The sequence below is a fragment of the Colletotrichum chrysophilum genome, assembly GCF_026319265.1.
Source record: "Colletotrichum chrysophilum strain AFK26 chromosome Unknown scaffold_23, whole genome shotgun sequence".
Lineage (NCBI taxonomy): Eukaryota > Fungi > Ascomycota > Sordariomycetes > Glomerellales > Glomerellaceae > Colletotrichum > Colletotrichum chrysophilum.
In genome coordinates, this window is record NW_026517310.1 from 434,623 (window position 1) to 452,312 (window position 17,690).

Consider the following 17,690-nt stretch of genomic DNA (forward strand, 5'->3'; position numbering starts at 1 on the left):
AGGGCGGCCCCTGTCATTACCAGTTTAAGCTTAGCCGAGAACGTTGATGGTTTTTTTATGAACATGATTCTTCGGTGGAGTCCTTCGAGAAAGAGTGGAGGTTGATGTCGTTCAGCTGCAGTGTGAGTTGTCGTGCTGCAAGCATCGGAACAACATTTCGCCGGTACACTCAGCGTCTGGTCTGATCTCAAAAATTTTGGGAAGCTTCCAAAGCTTCTGCAGAGGTCGATTTACCCACTCCACCCCAAAGCCTTTTTTTTCCATTGTCAAACAAAACCAAGTTCGACAAGTAGACGTAACTCCAGCCAAAATGCTTTCCATCAGATCCATCGCGCGCTCTGCGCCCAGAACTCTTACCCGCCTCTCGGCCACCACTCTCAGACAGAGCGCCCGCCCCAGCGCATTCGTCAAGGCCTCATCATTTGGCGCCGTCCAGCGCGCTTCCGCCTTCTCCAGCTCCGCCTTCAGGAAAGCCCCTGCCGGCGAGACCGATGCTGAGCTTCTCGCCAAGCTCGAGAGCGAGCTGTCGTTCGAGGACGAGGTCAAGCAGAACGAGCAGCTGCCCGCCAGCGTTAAGGACTTCCTCGACAACAGCCCGTTTGAGCTCCACGACACCCCCGGCAAGGAGGAGGTCAAGCTTACCCGCAAGTTTGGCGAGGAGAAGTGAGTTTCTCAATGCGCAGCTGTCTATGCGCCTAGATATACTGATAACATGCAGGATCACTGTCACCTTTTCCATCGCCGACCTCGCCAACTACGACCCCGAGATGTACGAGCAGGACCGCGCCCTGGATGACGAGTACGACCCCTCCGAGCCCCAGACCAAGCAGAACGGTGCCCGCTCCGCCAACCCTGAGGAGGACATCGAGGACGAGGAGGGCGAGTTGGACGAGGCCGCTCCCCCCTGCCGCCTGAGCATCTTCGTCGAGAAGCCTGGCAAGGCTGATGGCGCCCTCAATATCGACGCAACCGCCCAGGACGGCGCCATCACCGTCGAGAACATGTACTACTACGAGGACGGTAAGCTGGCCCACGGCTCCTCCGCCGACATCGCCCACGCCCGCGCCGACGTCTACCCCGGACCCCCCTTCGGCAGCCTCGACGAGGACCTGCAGATCCTGATGGAGCGCTACCTCGAGGAGCGCGGCATCACCCAGGCCCTGGCCATCTTCGCCCCCGACTACATTGACGTCAAGGAGCAGAAGGAGTACGTCCGCTGGTTGAAGAACGTCAAGGGCTTCGTCAACGCCTGAACAGGACTTGACTGCCCATGCGGGGAAACGGAAGGAAAAAAAAAAAAGGTGAAGAGAAAATGAAATGCAGAGAGATATCTTGACGACGCATGACGGCGGGGGATTGTAAGATGAAACGAAACTTACCTAAAAAGGCTTTTCTTGGCTTGTCTTATAGCTGTTCCACTCACGATGTACTATACCACGGCCTGGCTGGCACGCCAGATGCCCAACATAAGAAACTGTAATACAAACAAAACAAAAATTCTCCTTTACAATGGGCTTTGATCCACCGTGATTGCAGTATGTGACTCGCATCAAACCGAAAAAGACAACCCTGTGACTTGCCTCCTGGCCCCGCTCAGATGCGCTGCCGACTAACTTTCATAGTCGTCGTTCAATCTCCACAACGCATGACACTTGACCATGGAAGCGTTGCGAAGTGCTGTTCGCCCCAAAGGCGTACGATCAGAGCTGTCACTCATTTGAGTGTCCGCTTGTTTCTTCCCCGCAAAATGGTACTAAACACAAGAGTATCGCGACATCGGCCGTGGACGTCAAAAATGAATCGATCGAAGCCAAAATAACATACAACACCGGGCATTCGCCGGTCGTCACCGACGCGACTACTACTCCAGCCCTCATTGGCTTATCTACGGGAGAGCGGACGGGATCCCGAGTTTTCCAATGGGTATGGTCGTATGTGATAGATCTCGCGATGAAGCTATTCATAACCGCTCGCCGGTGTGACCTCGACGAACTTCAGACGAGAAGCAAGCATGTTCATCAACGGCAAGGATTCGATGGAGACTATCGTTGTATAGCATACATATTCAATTGTTAAACATTGGGCCCGCATATCTCTGTTGGCAACTTCAGTACCTACTCTTCTGCCAAATGCCTAGACCTGAGAAGACGGTAGATGCTGCCATGGAAAGCTGATGTACTTCGTGCACGACGAAAATTTGAAATACATGATAAGCGATGCACCTTACAAAAACTAAGTTGTTTTGGCAGCGTGTCCATAATCTTCAAGTGTATTTGTTCCGGACTGCCTAGTCTATTTCACACCAGATCACGACTACTACCCTTGTCCGCGCTGCCTCACTTCTAACTCGAAAGACACAGCTAGACAATGTCGTTCTCCATCGAAAGATCGTTGAGAATGTCGAACAAGCTCTGCTTGATTTGAGTGAGTACCGGACGAGAAATCCTCTGGCTGTTATACTCAATCCGCAGCATCCAGTCTCCCTCCGAGCATTCCGTCCATTCAAACATCAAGAGAAACTTGGAACCGGAAGCATGCACCGGAAGGGCTGATACGTTGCAATTGGGGATTTCCAAATGCCCTTGAGGGCCCTTGTCCAAGTGGAAGGTGACCATGACCTCGAATAGGGGATGACGCTCGAAGTCTTGGTTGATGCCCAGTATGCGAAGCAGCTCCGGGAAAGGGATGACTCGAGCGAGGGCAGCTTGACTTGCCTCGCGCACCTGGCCGAGGAACGCAGCGCAGGAAATATCCTCGTGGCTTTTCCCGATCCGAATCGGCAGACGGTCCAGCAGAAGGCCCATGGCCCGCTGCTCCGAGGCCGAGAAACGGCACGAGCAGGGACTCCCAACCACCAGGTCGTCTTCAAGCGTGACACGCCGGAGGGTCAGGACAACGGCGGCGAGAGCAAGCTGGTGGCGGGTGATGGATTGGCTGCGAATCATACGCACGAGGCTTTTGACGAGGGTCTGCGGGATATTGAATACGTCGGACTGTCCGTCGTAGCGAGACGACGCTGAGGGCCTGCCCAAGGGAACGTGGTGCTGCGCCCCTTGCAAATACCTTTGCCAAAACTCACGGTCCTCGGGGCTAACTGGCTGCTTCCACCTCGGAAGAGAAATGTAATCGCGAATGCTGCTCGGGGATGGCGCCATCGCCGTCTTGTAGGCAGCCGATACGTCTTGGAAGAAGTTCTGTAGACTGGTGAGGTCCGCAATCATGTGGCTCACCACGACCACGAGTATGTCATCCGAGAGATGGATGCGGATTAACTCGTCATCGCAGACCCTGAAGTTGTGATTGATCTCCTGGTCCAGGTCGAGCACCGCTTGCTCACGAACCCGGGGCGAGTTGCTCCGCAAGATCCTCAGAGGTTGACAGGAAACTTCCGTATAGTTGGATCTGAAGATCTCGTGCTCAGACAGGACTTTATTCAATGCAGAGGCGAGAGCTGCTCTAGAGAAACTCCCCTCGAGATTCAAGACGAGAGGAATGTTGAACATGCTCGTCCAAGATGTCATCTTGTACTCAGACCACATGTATTGCTCGACTGGGGACAACGAATCTGATGCGAGCTGACTTGGAATAGGCTTCGGCTGGTCTTCATCGGTGTCCGTGACCTGTCTCATCTTCACCAGGCTGACAAGATCCCGCAGTGCATCGGCCTGGAGAGCGTCTCGAAGGGAAACCCGGACTCCAAATCTGGACGAGAGCCGGGCAGACAGCAGCATTTGCAAGATAGAATGCCCGCCCAGCGCCGTGAAGCTGTCTAAGGCTTGGAGGGGTCTTTCATCTTGGATCTTGAGAAGGGTTCTCCACTCCCGCGCAATGGCTTCCGCCAAATAGCCCTGCATGGTTTCTCCTTTGACGGGGCTTGCGGCTACGTCGGAGTGGTCGAGCATCTTCTTCAGTGCAACCATGTCTATCTTCTTGTTTGGGGTCAAGGGGAAGTCGTCCGTTGCCACGAACCTCTGGGGAACCCAAGATGGTGGCAAACTTGCCAAGAGATCTTGCTTGATTCTCTGCGTGTTGACGCATGCAGGCTTTATGACGGAAACGAGGGTGTCGTCGATAGCGAGGACGCTGACCAGGATAACCTCCGGGTTCGAGGCTTGAATGTGCTGCTCCACGGTGGGCAGCTCAACACGGAACCCACGAATCTTGATTTGGCGGTCCAGTCGACCGACATAGGAGACCTGACCGTCGCGAGTCCAGCGGCAGAAATCTCCCGTACGGTACATCCTCTCTCCAAGGTGCCATGGGTCGGGCATGTAACGAAGCTTCGTCTGCTCGTCCGCGTTGAGGTATCCCCGTGTTACCTGAACACCCGCCAGAAACAGTTCGCCGAGTGCTCCGATGGGTTGGTGCTCGAAGTTCCTGTCAAGGATGTACATTCTCGCGGTTCGTATGGCACGACCGATGGTGATTTCCTCCCCTGGAACAAGTTTAGTGAAAGATACGCAGATGGAACCCTGAGCATTCGTTAGCTTTGCACAAGATGAATCGAGACTCAAGCTGTGAGCATACCTCTGCGGGTCCGTAGGCATTGTAGAAATCTCTTCCTGGAGCCCAGCGCTGAACAAGTCCTGGCGTGACGGGTTCTCCAGTGGCGTAAACCTGATTTGGCGCGGTTAGAGAGAAGAATCATAGTGCCCATGCAAACAAGACTTACTGTGCGAAGGGAGGGATACGTATCTGGATCAAGAGCAGCCATCAAAGAAGGGGTCAATGTCGCAGAGTCGACTATGCTCAGGTGAGCGTACGGGTCGGCAGAGTCTCGAAGGACTAGCGAGGCGTCGTGAAGCAATGCAGAAAAGATCTCGTTGGCACAGTAGTCGAACGCTGGTGACATCATCTGGGCGATGCGTTTGCCGGGTCGGCTGAACATGGTTGCCTCCGGGTTGGACTGCAGCGCGAGTAGGCCTCGGTGGCTGATGGGAACACCCTTGGGCGTGCCCGTGGTGCCGGAGGTGAAGACGATGAGGATGTCCGAGTCTGGGTCCGCCCGGAAGCAAGAGAGTTGAACAGGGGGTTGGTTGTTCTGGATAACCTCGGATACTGCTAGTATCGGGAGGTTGGTGAGTGGAACGTTTCCGCAGACGTCTGTCGCGTAGGGGAATACGAATGCTGCGACTCCCGCAGCAGTACATACTGCCGCTCGTCTCGCAAGCGGGTATTGGGGATCCAAGGGACAGTAAGTTCTTCCGGCCTTCAAGATCCCAAGGACTCCCACGATCCAGTTCAGTGATCCGTCTGCGTGGATAGCGATCGGATTCGTCGATGTAAAAGCGGCGCGAATTCTCAAGCAGACTTGCCTAGCCATTGTATTCAACTGACGGTAGGTGAGAGATTCTCCATTGCATTCGACGGCTGGTAGATCCCCATGCTTCTTACAAGAGCTTTCGAAGGCTTCTTGGAGCGTACCAAAATCGTGCAATCCGTCTGAAATAGGGTTCCAATGACGCATGATGAGTGTCTCAACCTTGCTGGGAATGGCGGGAGGGATGCTAGGCGTAATGCCTTGAGATCCGACAATGGATGTCAGGACGAGCTGGAAGTAGTGCACCATGTCCTGAGCCCAAGACCCTCCATAAACTGCCGGGTCATAAACCAGGCGGAATGTTCCATCTCCCTCCACTAGGAGATTCAGAGGAAAAGCAGTGTTTTCGAACGAATCGACGCCGAGCTGAGGGATCGTCCCAGGATATTTGGGGTAGTCGTATTGCAGAGCCACCACGCTCGAAGTCCTGTGATTGATCTGTTGCGGCGTGCTCCATGCAAAAGGTGTGACTTCGGCAATGTTATGAAGAGTTCGCCGCAGTGCTTGCTTGACAGTGAATTCGGGCTTGAGCCGAACCACCAGAGGAAGAGTGTTAATCAGAGGGCCAATGGCAGTTTGAGATATCAGAGGTGAGTCTCTTCCAGAGACGACAGCACCAATGGTCACTGTATCTTGGTTGGTATACTTGGAGATGACCATGGCCCAAGCCGTGTAAATACAGGTGGCGACAGTGACGTGGCTTTCCGAAGCCAGTTTGCGTAGATCTGAAAAGGCGATCGCACTTGAGAAGCGAATCTCTTCAGCCACATCCGTGCGGTTTCCGTTTGGTCGCGGAAGCCCCAAGCTCTCGATGAACGGAGCGTCATGAAGATACGCTGACCAAAACTCTTTGGCCTGCGAATCCTGCTTCCGCTGCTTCTCAACTAATCTTCTTGCAATGACTGTGAAGGGGTCTGTCGTGTACTCCACGTTTGCTTCGACTGCGATATTCTCCACTCTGGCGAGGATTGAGGCCATGGCATAACCGTCAACTAGGCAATGGTGGACTGTCCAGACGACAGCCAACTCAGCGGGATACTCATCATCGTCTTTGGGTAGAAATTGGAGGAAGTCAAGTCTCGTGCCAAGACCAACCTTGAGTGAAACGCCGTTGATAGCTTTCTGGAATGAGCGATAGTCTGTGAACTTGGTCTTGGTGGGAAGACTCAGAGGGGCTTTCTCGACAATTTGCGTGCCCCCTGAACCTTCTACGAGGGAAAACTTCGTCCTGAAAATAGGTTCTGTTGTCCAGACCTTGTGCCAAGCCTGCTCCATTCTGTCTGCATGTTCAATAGCATATCGAATGCAGATGCGGTTCGTATTTTTGCCGTCCACTGCCAAGGTAGGTTGTGCTAGCTCGAGTTGCAGAGGCGTCATCGGAGCGCACTTGGGAGGATGGCCGTCGACGCTGCCGTTGCCCTGAGGAACGTTATGATGGCCATTTACCCCTTGATTCTGAATCTTCTCTTGAGTGTCTGGCACTCCAATCCAGGTTTCCACGGTCTCCTTAATCTGTGGAACGCCGCCAGCGGCGTCTATGCACCCGCATAACTCCTTGAGAGTTTCTGCGTTGTAAACATCCGGCACAGAAATCCGACAGCCACGTGACTGGCAAAGCGACACGAACATGAGAATATCGAGTGATGAGGCGCCCAAAGAAAATAGGTTCGACGAGGGTTGGAGGACGACGTTGTTTCCGAGACTCAACGAGCGCCTAGCGCATTCCTTGACGGCGAGCCATACCTCGCTTCCTTGTGTGGTAACCTCGGGAGTCGTGTATTTGGTCAGCATCACATCGTGACTCTCTTCCAACATCTTCAAGACGCCTCTAGGGTCGACTTTGCCATTCGGGGTCATTGGAAGGGCGGGTACGGCCAGGATTCGATCCGGCACCATGAAGCTAGAGAACGTCTCGAGCATGACTTGACGGAGGCGGTTCGTATTAACTGATTCGGGGCAAACAAGGGCAACGATTTTCTTCCCAAACTGCGTTACGTGAATGCTTTGGATACCGAAATCCATCGATGCCATGGGCGTCTCGATGTCGGCGTCGAGGTTGACAAGAAATCCGCGATTCTTGACCACCCGATCTCTGCGCCCGCGGAACTCAATGACGAGTCCACCGAGGCCGTCTGTCGTCCACATGCCGTAGTCGCCGGTCCTGTACATTCTCCGTCCGTTTCTTTCGATGAACGCTTTCTTCGTCTTCTCCTCGTCGCGGAAGTAGCCGTGCGCGACTCCCAGGCCGCTGATGACGATCTCACCCTCCTGACCACACTCCCGGAGCTCCCGCATGTCGGAGTCGAGCAAATGCACCGGGGCGTTGGGCATAGGTTTTCCGATTATTGCGTTGCTCTCATGTGTTCTGTCGACCGAAGAATCGATAACATGCATCAGAGAGGCGCAAGTAGTCTCGGTTGGCCCATACGCGTTCAGTATCCTCCTGCCGTTGACGCACCAAGCGTCGATGAGCTCTTGCGGTATGATCTCACCACCAAGGAGGACTGTGCGAAGTGTGGGATACCGACAGTTTTTTAAAGCGGGTGGTGGTAAAGTTGTGAGAATCGATGGTGTGCATGCTATGATTGAGCAGGACTCAGCCTTGGTAATCAAGTTGAGCTTGTTGGCGGGGACTATGGTACCGGCACCACGAAGAATGGAGAAAAGCATTCCGGTAGACGCTGCGTAAAAGTATTAGAGAAGGATCAAAGGACGAAAGAGCCGCGCATCTGATCGCGAAACTTACCATCGAAGGAGACTGATAGAATGTGCAGTACCCGATCCCCACAGCGTACATCCATGTTAAAAGGCGACGTGGTCGCGTAGTTGACAATGGCTTCATGGGGTATCATTACACCCTTTGGTTTACCGGTAGACCCACTGGTGAAAATGATGCATGCAAGACTGGACGGGCTGATGTATGATTGCTTGAAGCCATCGCTGCTGTACTCGAGGTCTTTGAGGTCTCGCAAATGGACGACTCGATAGTCTTCCCGTTGGATCTCGCTTGAAACAGTGCTTACCATGACATCACCATCGGTAATGGCCAAGACTGCTTGAATTCTCTCTTCGGACCAGGTATCTGCGTCCATGGGCACATAGATCGCGCCGGCGATCAGTATTCCCATCAAGGCCACAATGTTGCGAGTACCATGAGCTGTCAGCAGAGGTAGCCGGTCGCCTTGCTTGACTCCGGCATCGCGAAGTTTGCGTGCAAAAGCGGTCGAGTAGTGTTGAAGTTCCGAATATGTGAGAACCCCGTCTTCATGATCGATGGCGACATGATTGCCATACTCATCAGACGTGGTGTGAAGAATCTCACATAAAGTTGCAGGTAGAGAAACCATGTTGCTTCTGTTTCAAAGTAATTGAAAATGGATTGGGAACTTGACGAAACTGTCACAAAGCATGCAATATGATAGTTGATTCGCGCGGTCGACTTGTAGAGTACTCAGAAGGTCAATTTGAGACTCCCGAGGTCGTCAAATGAAAGACCTACTGTGAACACTCATGCAACCACATTATCCAACTAGCTCCTTCGGCGTTCGAGAACATCAAAATTGATGGGGGCGGTTAGACATGTGTGTCTCAGAGCTGGATATGCTTCGGCGTCCGGAGCTACATGTAGACTCGGTTGCCGGGGCGAAGTCATCGGCTACCGGGGTACGAGCATGAGACTTTTATCACATTGAGTTGTAAAACCTCCTTTTCCCTATCACACTGGGCCTTGAGTCCGGTGGTTGTATTCCAAGTTAGTGAGACGTTGGCATAGGAAGGTGTCGCAATATCTACTCATTATGGAGAATGATCAGTCCAGCGTATTCGTGCTGCAATTGCTGCTATTGCTCCAGACAACCTTGTTCTTTTACGCCATATCCATTAATGATGTATCATCATCAATACTATCCCGCGTTACCAACGTTCGTAATCATCATTGGGTCACCTCATAAGTGAAAAACCAGCTGACGTACAATCAGTTCGTCTTACGACGATCGACTACTCCATGCACATTCGAAAAGAGTGGTGAATCAATCCCAACCCTTGAATTCGATTGGCCCAATGGCCAGGGCACGCAAAAGTTCTTTGACGGCCGTGGCTCTTCAATTCGGTGGCGGCACCAAAAGGGAGTTGTTTACCAGATTTGGGCGGGCTTCAAACCGGAGATGTAAGATTACCGCAGTCGGAAGACCGTCCGTCAGGTATCCCTAAGACTCAAAGCTAATTCTAGAGCTATGTAGAGTTCTTACGCGCCCCGAGCACTTGCGAAGCTTCTTCAACGACTCGGACAAGCATCGAAAGGCCCCCAACGAAAACAGTGGCTGGCTTATCGGCGAGATACTCGGGTCTTGCTTAGGCCTGGTGAGTGGCAGCCGCTGGGCCAGCATGCGAATTCCTTGGGAACATCCATTCTCTCTCCCAGCGGCGAAGTCTTACGTGAGTCTCATGACTTCCTCGGCTCGCGAGTTCATTCAAGATCTTGAGAGCAAAGCCGGAAATACACCCGACACGTTCCAAATTCAAGTGACCGAGTCGCTGAAGACGTATCCATTCTTCGTCGTAGCCAGCATTTTATTTGGTGAACTGTCCGAAACACAGAAAGCTACGCTTCTCAACCTAGCGCCTCTTCGAGAGCGATTGTGGCAGGAGGGTATCAAAGGGGGACTCAACAGGACTGTTCTCGCCAAAGTCTTTCGAACTAGAGGCTCCCGAATGCTCGCGGAGTTCAAGCGCAGATGGAGAGCCTTCATAAAGAATGCCTACGAGGAATCTATTACTCACAAGAAGAATGGAGCTATTGAGAAGCTATTAACGCACGCGAAACACGGAGAATACCTGACCATTGAAGAGGTTTGTTCAATCACTTCTCGTCAATGCGCCTCCATTCATTGTTGAAACGAGAACAGGCTTCGCTAACACTGAACACTTCAAGTGCATGCAAACCGTGGACGAGACTCTCTACGCAAATCTAGACGTTACAACGAGTGCCGTCGCCTGGAGCCACGTGCTTATTGCTCAAAACCAAGCCATACAGGACGAAGTGCGGACGGAAGTCCGACTTCACAGGCAGCTGTCTGAAACCGAGTGGGAAGACTACATCAACAGGTCGGACACTATTTTAGCCTTCAGTGTCTTGGAGGCATCACTGCTGCGGCCGATTTTAGGTAACTGATACTCACCCTCGAATCCCACATTCAAGTATGTTGTTGACCGCCGAATTCTCCTGGTAGCATTTTCCAACCCTGAATCCGCGCCAGCCGACAAGTTAGTCGGCGACATCGTCGTTCCTCGGAATGTGAGTCTGAAACTTGCCTTGTGTTTCATGAATTGAAGGTTCTTGAACTCCAAGCTAATACGAAGTCTGTCAAAGACGGATGTTATCGTCGATAGCCACGCCATCAATGTTGCTCATCCATTTTGGATCAATGGCACTGAGTTCAACCCTCACCGGTTTGAAGGTTTACAACCTCGGCAAGTAAGTTGGATTTGCAGACCAGCGCACAAATTCTTACATCTCACCACAATTCCTCTAGTATCGATATCATCTCTTCAGATTCGGATTCGGGCCCCGAAAATGCTTGGGCCAGCATGTTGCGGACAGGATGATCCGAGCACTTCTGGCTGAAGTGCTCAGCAAGTATTGCCTGTCTGTCAGCGAGTCTTCTGAAAGCCAAGACCATCAGATTCAGGACGAAAGCTGGGTGTCTTTGCCCGACGTCTTGATAAATTGTGTCCGCCAGTGATGTGGCCTGGCGCGTTTGAAGGATCATAAGGCTTTATGGAAATCTTGGTGGAAGCTTGAAACCCCTCCGTATTTGAAAGTTGTCTGTTTTGACTAGCTCGCTACTACCATTTGAAGTTTGAGGCTTTCTCAGAGAGTTTTGCTAATCGAGCAATGTTCACACACACGCAAATCCGTAGCCTATTTCAAAAGTGACTATATTTACTATTCTCGCTTTTATCGTTATTATTATTTATTACTATCGTCTATTATTATTATTATCGTTATTGTCGTCGTCGTCGTTATCCTTATTACTACTTCTATCATGCTATCTATAATCACGAATTTTAGGGGACACTGCCCAGATAGCTAACTAACATTGCCCGACTAGCAAGACTCTTCTCAGAAACCTCCCATGCATATTGATTCACTCATGTTTGGAAAAGATTTGATGTTCGTTGGTTGGGACGACTGGATGCGTTGGTGCATTATCTAGGCTACGAAATTGAGGCACCTAGCATCATTTGTTCGAGAGCGGTGTTGTTTTAGCCTAAATTGTGGAATACTTGCAAGTCATATCAACAAGATGAACTCCGTGGCATGCATTGTCGAGGCTGGGTCAGAAAAGGAGAGACGAAGGCTTGCATGCCAAGGCTTGCGAGACTACAAACAAAATGGAGAGAATCTTGTGGGGCTTGTGTTGGGCTGTTGTGTCCGAGAATCCTGATGTAACACCGCGGGGTCACGAAAGTTTCAACTTGTCGGTCACCGAGATAGTCATCGGAGGGTCAAGCAGGCTTCCGGCCACCGAGGGAATGCTGGCGAAGAGTAATTCGGCAGGCTTGACAGCAAGGTCTGGTAGGAGTAAGAAAATATTTAGAAACCAGAGTTTAGGCTACATTAAGAGGAAAGAGAGATGCACAATCAATCCATTCACACAATATATCAATCCTTCGGTGCTTCCATTGAACTTGCTATTCCGCTGGCAGACAACATCGCAACATCATGACTCAGCAACATCTCCCCGATTCCAACTACCTTCTGCCCTACAATGAAGCAGAGATCAGGCGGCTACGTTTGCAGCACGGCCTCATTCAGTCGTACATGGGCGGGCTGATCCTAGCTCCAATCAACTTTGAGCAGAGGGGGTTGAAGATCCTCGACAGTGGGACTTTTGACGGTGAGTCTTGGCACCGAAACACCCAACTTAAACCTGAAGCTGAGTACTTTGCTCACTCCCGCCACTCGCAGGCTTTTGGCTCGCCGAGGCATCCAAGCTGGTTACAGAGCCGATCCTCGTCGGTGCGGACATTTCTCCGACGATGTTCCCGACATCCAGCTCGGGATCGACCGGCGAACTGAGCTTCCACGTCCAGTCGGTGACCGAGCCCTGGCCAGAGACTTGGAAAGGGACGTTTGATCTTGTGCACCAGAGATTGGTCCTGGCAGGAACAACGCCAGAGGTCGGCAAAAATGCGGTCAGGGGTCTTGTGGAGCTGGCAAAGTCTGGCTCTGGCTATGTGTAGCTCGTGGAGGGTGCCCTCGAGCATCTCACAGAAGAACAGAAACTTAAATATCCTGTGCTACATAGGTTCCAGACTTAGTGGCACGCATGTTACCAGGTTTGGGCTGGAATCAGCGCGTGGGGCTTCAGGTCCGTGAGTGGCTTGAGGCCGAGGGTCTCCAAGGTGTTTCGGAGAAAATCATGGAGATTCCTGTTGGGGTGGCCAGTTTGGACCGTCGTTTAGGTGATATTGCGAAGCAAAATCTGCTAGAGGTCGTGGAGCACTTCGCAATGGCTGCAAAAGGTGAGGACTAACTTTGCTGTTCTGTATCCATTGCTAACTCAACCAAGGCCTACCCGATGACCCCAATATCCAAGCTCAAGACTTTGAGGATGTACTACGTGAAATCAAGGTGGAGGTTGATACGGTTGGAAGCCTTCTACGATTCAATGCCGTTTGGGGGCGCAGGCCTTAGTGTACTTTAGTTGCAATTATTTCTAATGTCAGCGCTGCTATCTCATGAAATAAATACTTTTGAGATTTACAACGCTTACACTCACGTTTACTCGATTCGCGTATTCGGGAGCCACCACGGCCATATATTTGATAGTGCATGTACTGGGGTCAAAACCGTGCTATGGAGGGTGGCAAAAGGAAATTGTCTCCGGTCAGACTCGAACTGACGACCTTCAGCTACCATCACCACACTAAGAATGCCATGAGACTGCTGCTCTACCGACTCAGCTACGAAGACGAGTGTCATTGATTGGTGATGGAAGAGATAATTATATCGGTACTTGAAGGTTTGGTTTGTGAGTTAAGTCTTCAGGGTTACTTGACCTTTGTGGTTCGGTCAGACGGGTGAGCGCTCTGTTGGGTTGAGCATCTCCTGTGACATGGTTCCTAACAATCTGCGGGGCAACACCTGTCGTGTATCTATGGACTGGTGTCATAGGTGAGTACCAAGTTATGCATATACCACAAGATATGGGCAGTCAAGGGGACAGAGCATCTTAAAATAATGTATATTTCTGGGCAATCATAGTAACTAGGAACATGTCCTATCTACCATCTCCGCGACCTAATAAGGGCGCGTAAATCCAACCGTGACAAAACCACATGGCTCCGTATCCATACACGATCAGATTCTCTATCCACTGCTCACAGTGCCCATCTTCGCTCACGTTTGCCTTCATGTACTTCACGAGCTGCCGAAGGATTAGTCTCCAAACCGACAAGAAAGCAAATGCTCGCAGACGTGGTAGTAGAGATGCTCGGGCCTCATAACACTGCAACTTCGAAAGATATTCCTGGTATTCCGGTGGGAGACTGTGTTCTGCGGCGCCAGTTTCGAGCAGCCCCTGGATAGGGCATCGTTGAAAGTAAGCAAAAGCTCGAGAGCACAGGAATGAACAGTAACAAAGGGTGCAGACTCACAAGATAACATGCGCTTGGCGCAGCGTTAGGTCGGAACGGGTACTTGGCTTCCAATGTTGAGACAATAACTTTCTGAATAGGCTCCTCGCTGCTATTGAGGAACTCGGCTTCGACATCGATCTCTCGGTATGCCACCCCTCCGCCTTCGCTGATGACAAGACGGATGTATTCCTCCTGTGATATCAGATAAGCCACGCCATGCACCGGTAGTGACTCGAAAGGGATGTTCTTGTCTGTACTAAGTACAGTGTCGACGGTCACTTGCGAGCGCTTAGCTATGCTGGCAAACGAAGGTTCAGAATATGGAAACCCAAAGATGTCAAAGGTAAGGACATGAGTCGGAATACGAGCTACTGCGGTCTTTTGGGGTATGATGGATCGGCCTGCCATGACAGATGACCGCATATTGGAGCCATACGCGAAGTACCAGACTGGTCCAGCCTTCGGTAGGAGAGGCTTGTCTGCTTGATCGCTTTGCATGTTGACTTTGCTCGGTTGTCGATCTGGTTTGGTCAGTTCTCCAGCCTACTCTGTGTCGCAGAAGACGAGCTACTGCAAACTTGTAGGTGAACGGAGCTTTTTTCGAGCTGGAGTGGCGGGCCGATACAATTCGGCCCGTTTACTGGGGACAGGAAAACGGCTCGGCGTCCTGGAAACCGATCGAGTCGACTCCGCTCCGGGGACCGAGGGTCTTGATTGATCGCCGATTGGACAACCTCGATAATATTCTGTACTCAACGTAGCCGACGGGGCTCAGTGAAAACATGTAACCGATTTACTTGCACTCAGGCAGGACGAATGAATTCGAAGCCGTGATGATTGAGAAAACCCATCATGACGCTCGCCGACGCGGCCAGCTTGATCTTGCTCTCCGCTAGTATCTCATTGAGACCTTTCTCGTCTGATAGTAGCGCAGTAGCAGCTATGGATGTGAGCGTCGAGACTCTGGAGTGGTTCGATATGGCTAGTGAAAGGCGAAGATCGGGGTGTGCTTGAGTAACGAGAAATCCCTGCAGCAGCCATACAAGTTAGACGCTTGAAGTTTGCCAATCAAGAGATACTGGATGAAGTTTTGACACATACCAGCCTCAATCCACTACTTCCCATGTCCTTGCTAATGCTGTAGATCATGTGAACGAGTGCTGGTTCTACTCCCAGCGCAGCCAGATCGCATTGCAAAACGGACACGAAGCCTTTCCCGTTATCGCTGCCGCCGTCTTGGAATGTAGAAAGACCGTAGATCTCATCAGATATGAAATGTAGACCGTAGTTTTGGCAGAATAAAAGAAGCGCTTCGATATGTTGGCGCGGATACAAGTCGCCTCGAGGATCGTGCGGGTTGCAGAACAGCACTGCTTTGATGCGGCGTTTAGATGACGTTAGAGCGTCCGTATAAGCCCGGATGAAAGACTCAACTTCGCTCGATCGATCGGTGGGCTGGACATGGACGGCCACAGCCTCTGATCTAAGAATGAAACTGGTTTCGAACCCGCCTGTTGTTGCGCAGTGTCAGAACCCAACGCACGAAAACACCAAGTTTCCTGGATTATTGAGATAATCCTGACTTACCCCAGAAAGGAACTTCTACAAGGACGCCGTCGCCGGAGTCGCAAATGTCGAACAGGAGGTTGTCAAGAATCACACTGCATCCCGCTCCCGTTACGATATGTCGCGGTTCTACAGCCGTTGCTGGATTGAAATGTTGATTGAAGAACTTGGCTGATACCTCCAGAAGCGAAGGGTCGCCTCCAAGACCGTCTGCATAGGAAAGAGATCTGGTAGATAGAGAGGCGCCGATATAATCCTTGTAGAGAGCTGTCAAAGTGTCTCGCATAACCCAGTTCTCGGCTGTCATAAGATCAATCGGTGGCTGCTTGGCTTCTATTCGAGCTACATGCCCAGCATGCTTTCTTAAGAACCATGCGAGATTCTTCTGACCTCGCTGTGAGATTGCCCCTCGTTTCTCCCCTCTTTTGTCGCTTGAGAGGTTCTCTTGGGACCAGTCGCTTGTGGCCTTGAATACCTGGTTAGACAGATGCCTGGTCTCATATGAGTCTGTTTTGCTCTGTCGCAAGGCCCATAACAAGAGTGCAAGAACATCGAGCATCAGCAGGCCAGCGGCGAAAAGTACAGCGTTGGATGTCATGATCGAATGGGAAAGACTATCAAGTAGCGGAAACGCAGATGATGGAGGCTAAATCGAACAATGTCGAAATCTAGCTTGATGCTAGATGCGCCACAGTCCCTTATTTGGTCCAAGATGCAGGAAGTTGTTCGGCACCCGATGGGCCGGCTGCATGTGGGGTCCAAATCTTCGGGATCCGACGAGACTTTCATGCACTCGGCGCAACACTATATTGTCAGCGACCGGTTCAGACACATATTGCATCAAGGATTCAAGCTTCTGCCGAAAAAAAGAAAACATCATCATCTCCAAAGCTGCCTCGAAAGCACCACACAGAGCAAAAATGGATCGTCCAAAAACTGTTCCAACTGAAGGCCTAGTTCTTTTTGTTGTCAAGGGTAGGCTGGCTCATTTCGGTTTTGCTCGTAGTAATCAGAGAAGATGATTGACTAAATAATTTCAGCGACGGCAACTTCGACTCATAACACGATCAAACCCCTGATCCTGATCGAAGAGCTTGGAATTCCTCATACAATCTACGTTGTTCAAAGCGTTTCCGAACCTTGGTTTGCGCGCCTCAACCCACACAAGATGGTGCCGGCCATCGAAGATAGCCCCGAGGGAAGCGACAGGAGGCTCCAGGTCTGGGAGTCTACCTCCACCTTGACCTATCTTTCAGATGCCTACGATAAGAACGGCCTCTTCTCCGGCCGCAACGTCGCCGAGAGAGCGGAGGTGGGAAATTGGCTTACTCTGCACACAGCGGCACTTGGTCCGACGGCGAAGTACTGGCTTTACTTTGAGAAGCTACACCCAGAGAGGGTGCCCAAAACCACTGCAAAGTAAGTTCTGCGCGATTGACGCTGTTCTGCTCTTTTCCTATGTGAAGCTCTATGTTCTCTCTCGGACTGGCGGAATACAGACACGCCCCCGCTACGGTTTTGCATCCAAACTTTGGAAAGACACTGGCTTACATCTTGTTCGGCGTGTCTCTAGGCTTCGGTCCAACATTGAGAAGCAGTACGACATCCTTGAAGGCAGGCTCTCCCAGGAAGGGCAGATGTATCTAGCGCTCAAAGATCGCCCAACTATTGCCGACATCGCCACCCTGCCATTCGCTGACGAAGCCTGTGCGACCTTGTTTGGGCTCCAGCTTTCTAAATGGCCACACACTTTGGACTGGAGCCGACGAATGGCTGCTCGACCGGCGGTTCTTAGGGCCAGGGAGCGTGTTTCTAAGATGGGTCACGATTCAGGAGAAAGCTACCGGGGGATCTTTCAAAAGCTTCATAGCTGAGATGACTAAAGCCGAACTCAGCAGTCAAAGATGTTGCCGGCAGAGTGTTTCAGCATGCATAGTAAACATTGGCAGTAGAATGAAAGATTGAAGAATACTTTTCGAGAGACCATGAGTCATGACAGGAAGACGGGACACTCAATTGTAACTCCTGTGGGTAAAAGTAACTCAGGCAAGTCTTGGGCGGCAAAACCCGCGCAACGCTTCGGAACAGCATTGAATTATGGATCAAGACTAAACCAGTTTTATTCGTATGTATCTATCTGAGCTTCCGGTTTTCTCTAGTT

At 51.4% G+C, this 17,690-nt stretch overlaps 5 protein-coding genes and 1 non-coding gene across 6 annotated transcripts; 4 read left to right on the forward strand and 2 right to left on the reverse strand.

The window, feature by feature from the left end:
• Nucleotides 1–310: 310 nt before the first annotated feature.
• Nucleotides 311–1,253, forward strand: COL26b_004035 (uncharacterized protein; the record flags this gene model as incomplete). The annotated part of the gene is made up of 2 exons (XM_053176920.1): nt 311–663; nt 719–1,253. The coding sequence occupies 2 exons, from the start codon at nt 311–313 to the stop codon at nt 1,251–1,253; spliced, it is 888 nt and encodes a 295-aa protein (XP_053039242.1).
• Nucleotides 1,254–2,360: 1,107 nt separating this feature from the next.
• On the reverse strand, nt 2,361–8,667 carry COL26b_004036 (NRPS; the record flags this gene model as incomplete). The annotated part of the gene is made up of 5 exons (XM_053176921.1): nt 2,361–4,472; nt 4,528–4,617; nt 4,673–5,127; nt 5,395–8,001; nt 8,067–8,667. The coding sequence occupies 5 exons, from the start codon at nt 8,665–8,667 to the stop codon at nt 2,361–2,363; spliced, it is 5,865 nt and encodes a 1,954-aa protein (XP_053039243.1).
• Nucleotides 8,668–10,030: 1,363 nt separating this feature from the next.
• COL26b_004037 (uncharacterized protein) lies at nt 10,031–10,490 on the forward strand (the record flags this gene model as incomplete). The annotated part of the gene is made up of 2 exons (XM_053176922.1): nt 10,031–10,168; nt 10,251–10,490. The coding sequence occupies 2 exons, from the start codon at nt 10,031–10,033 to the stop codon at nt 10,488–10,490; spliced, it is 378 nt and encodes a 125-aa protein (XP_053039244.1).
• Nucleotides 10,491–12,044: 1,554 nt separating this feature from the next.
• Nucleotides 12,045–12,565, forward strand: COL26b_004038 (uncharacterized protein; the record flags this gene model as incomplete). Its single annotated transcript, XM_053176923.1, has 2 exons — nt 12,045–12,219; nt 12,291–12,565. The coding sequence occupies 2 exons, from the start codon at nt 12,045–12,047 to the stop codon at nt 12,563–12,565; spliced, it is 450 nt and encodes a 149-aa protein (XP_053039245.1).
• A 638-nt stretch (nt 12,566–13,203) lies between these two features.
• On the reverse strand, nt 13,204–13,298 carry COL26b_004039. Its single transcript has one exon. It is a non-coding gene; the product is annotated as a tRNA-Met (tRNA).
• Nucleotides 13,299–16,697: 3,399 nt separating this feature from the next.
• Nucleotides 16,698–16,952, forward strand: COL26b_004040 (uncharacterized protein; the record flags this gene model as incomplete). Its single annotated transcript, XM_053176924.1, has 1 exon — nt 16,698–16,952. One exon carries the CDS (start codon nt 16,698–16,700, stop codon nt 16,950–16,952), a length of 255 nt encoding a protein of 84 aa, XP_053039246.1.
• Nucleotides 16,953–17,690: the final 738 nt, after the last annotated feature.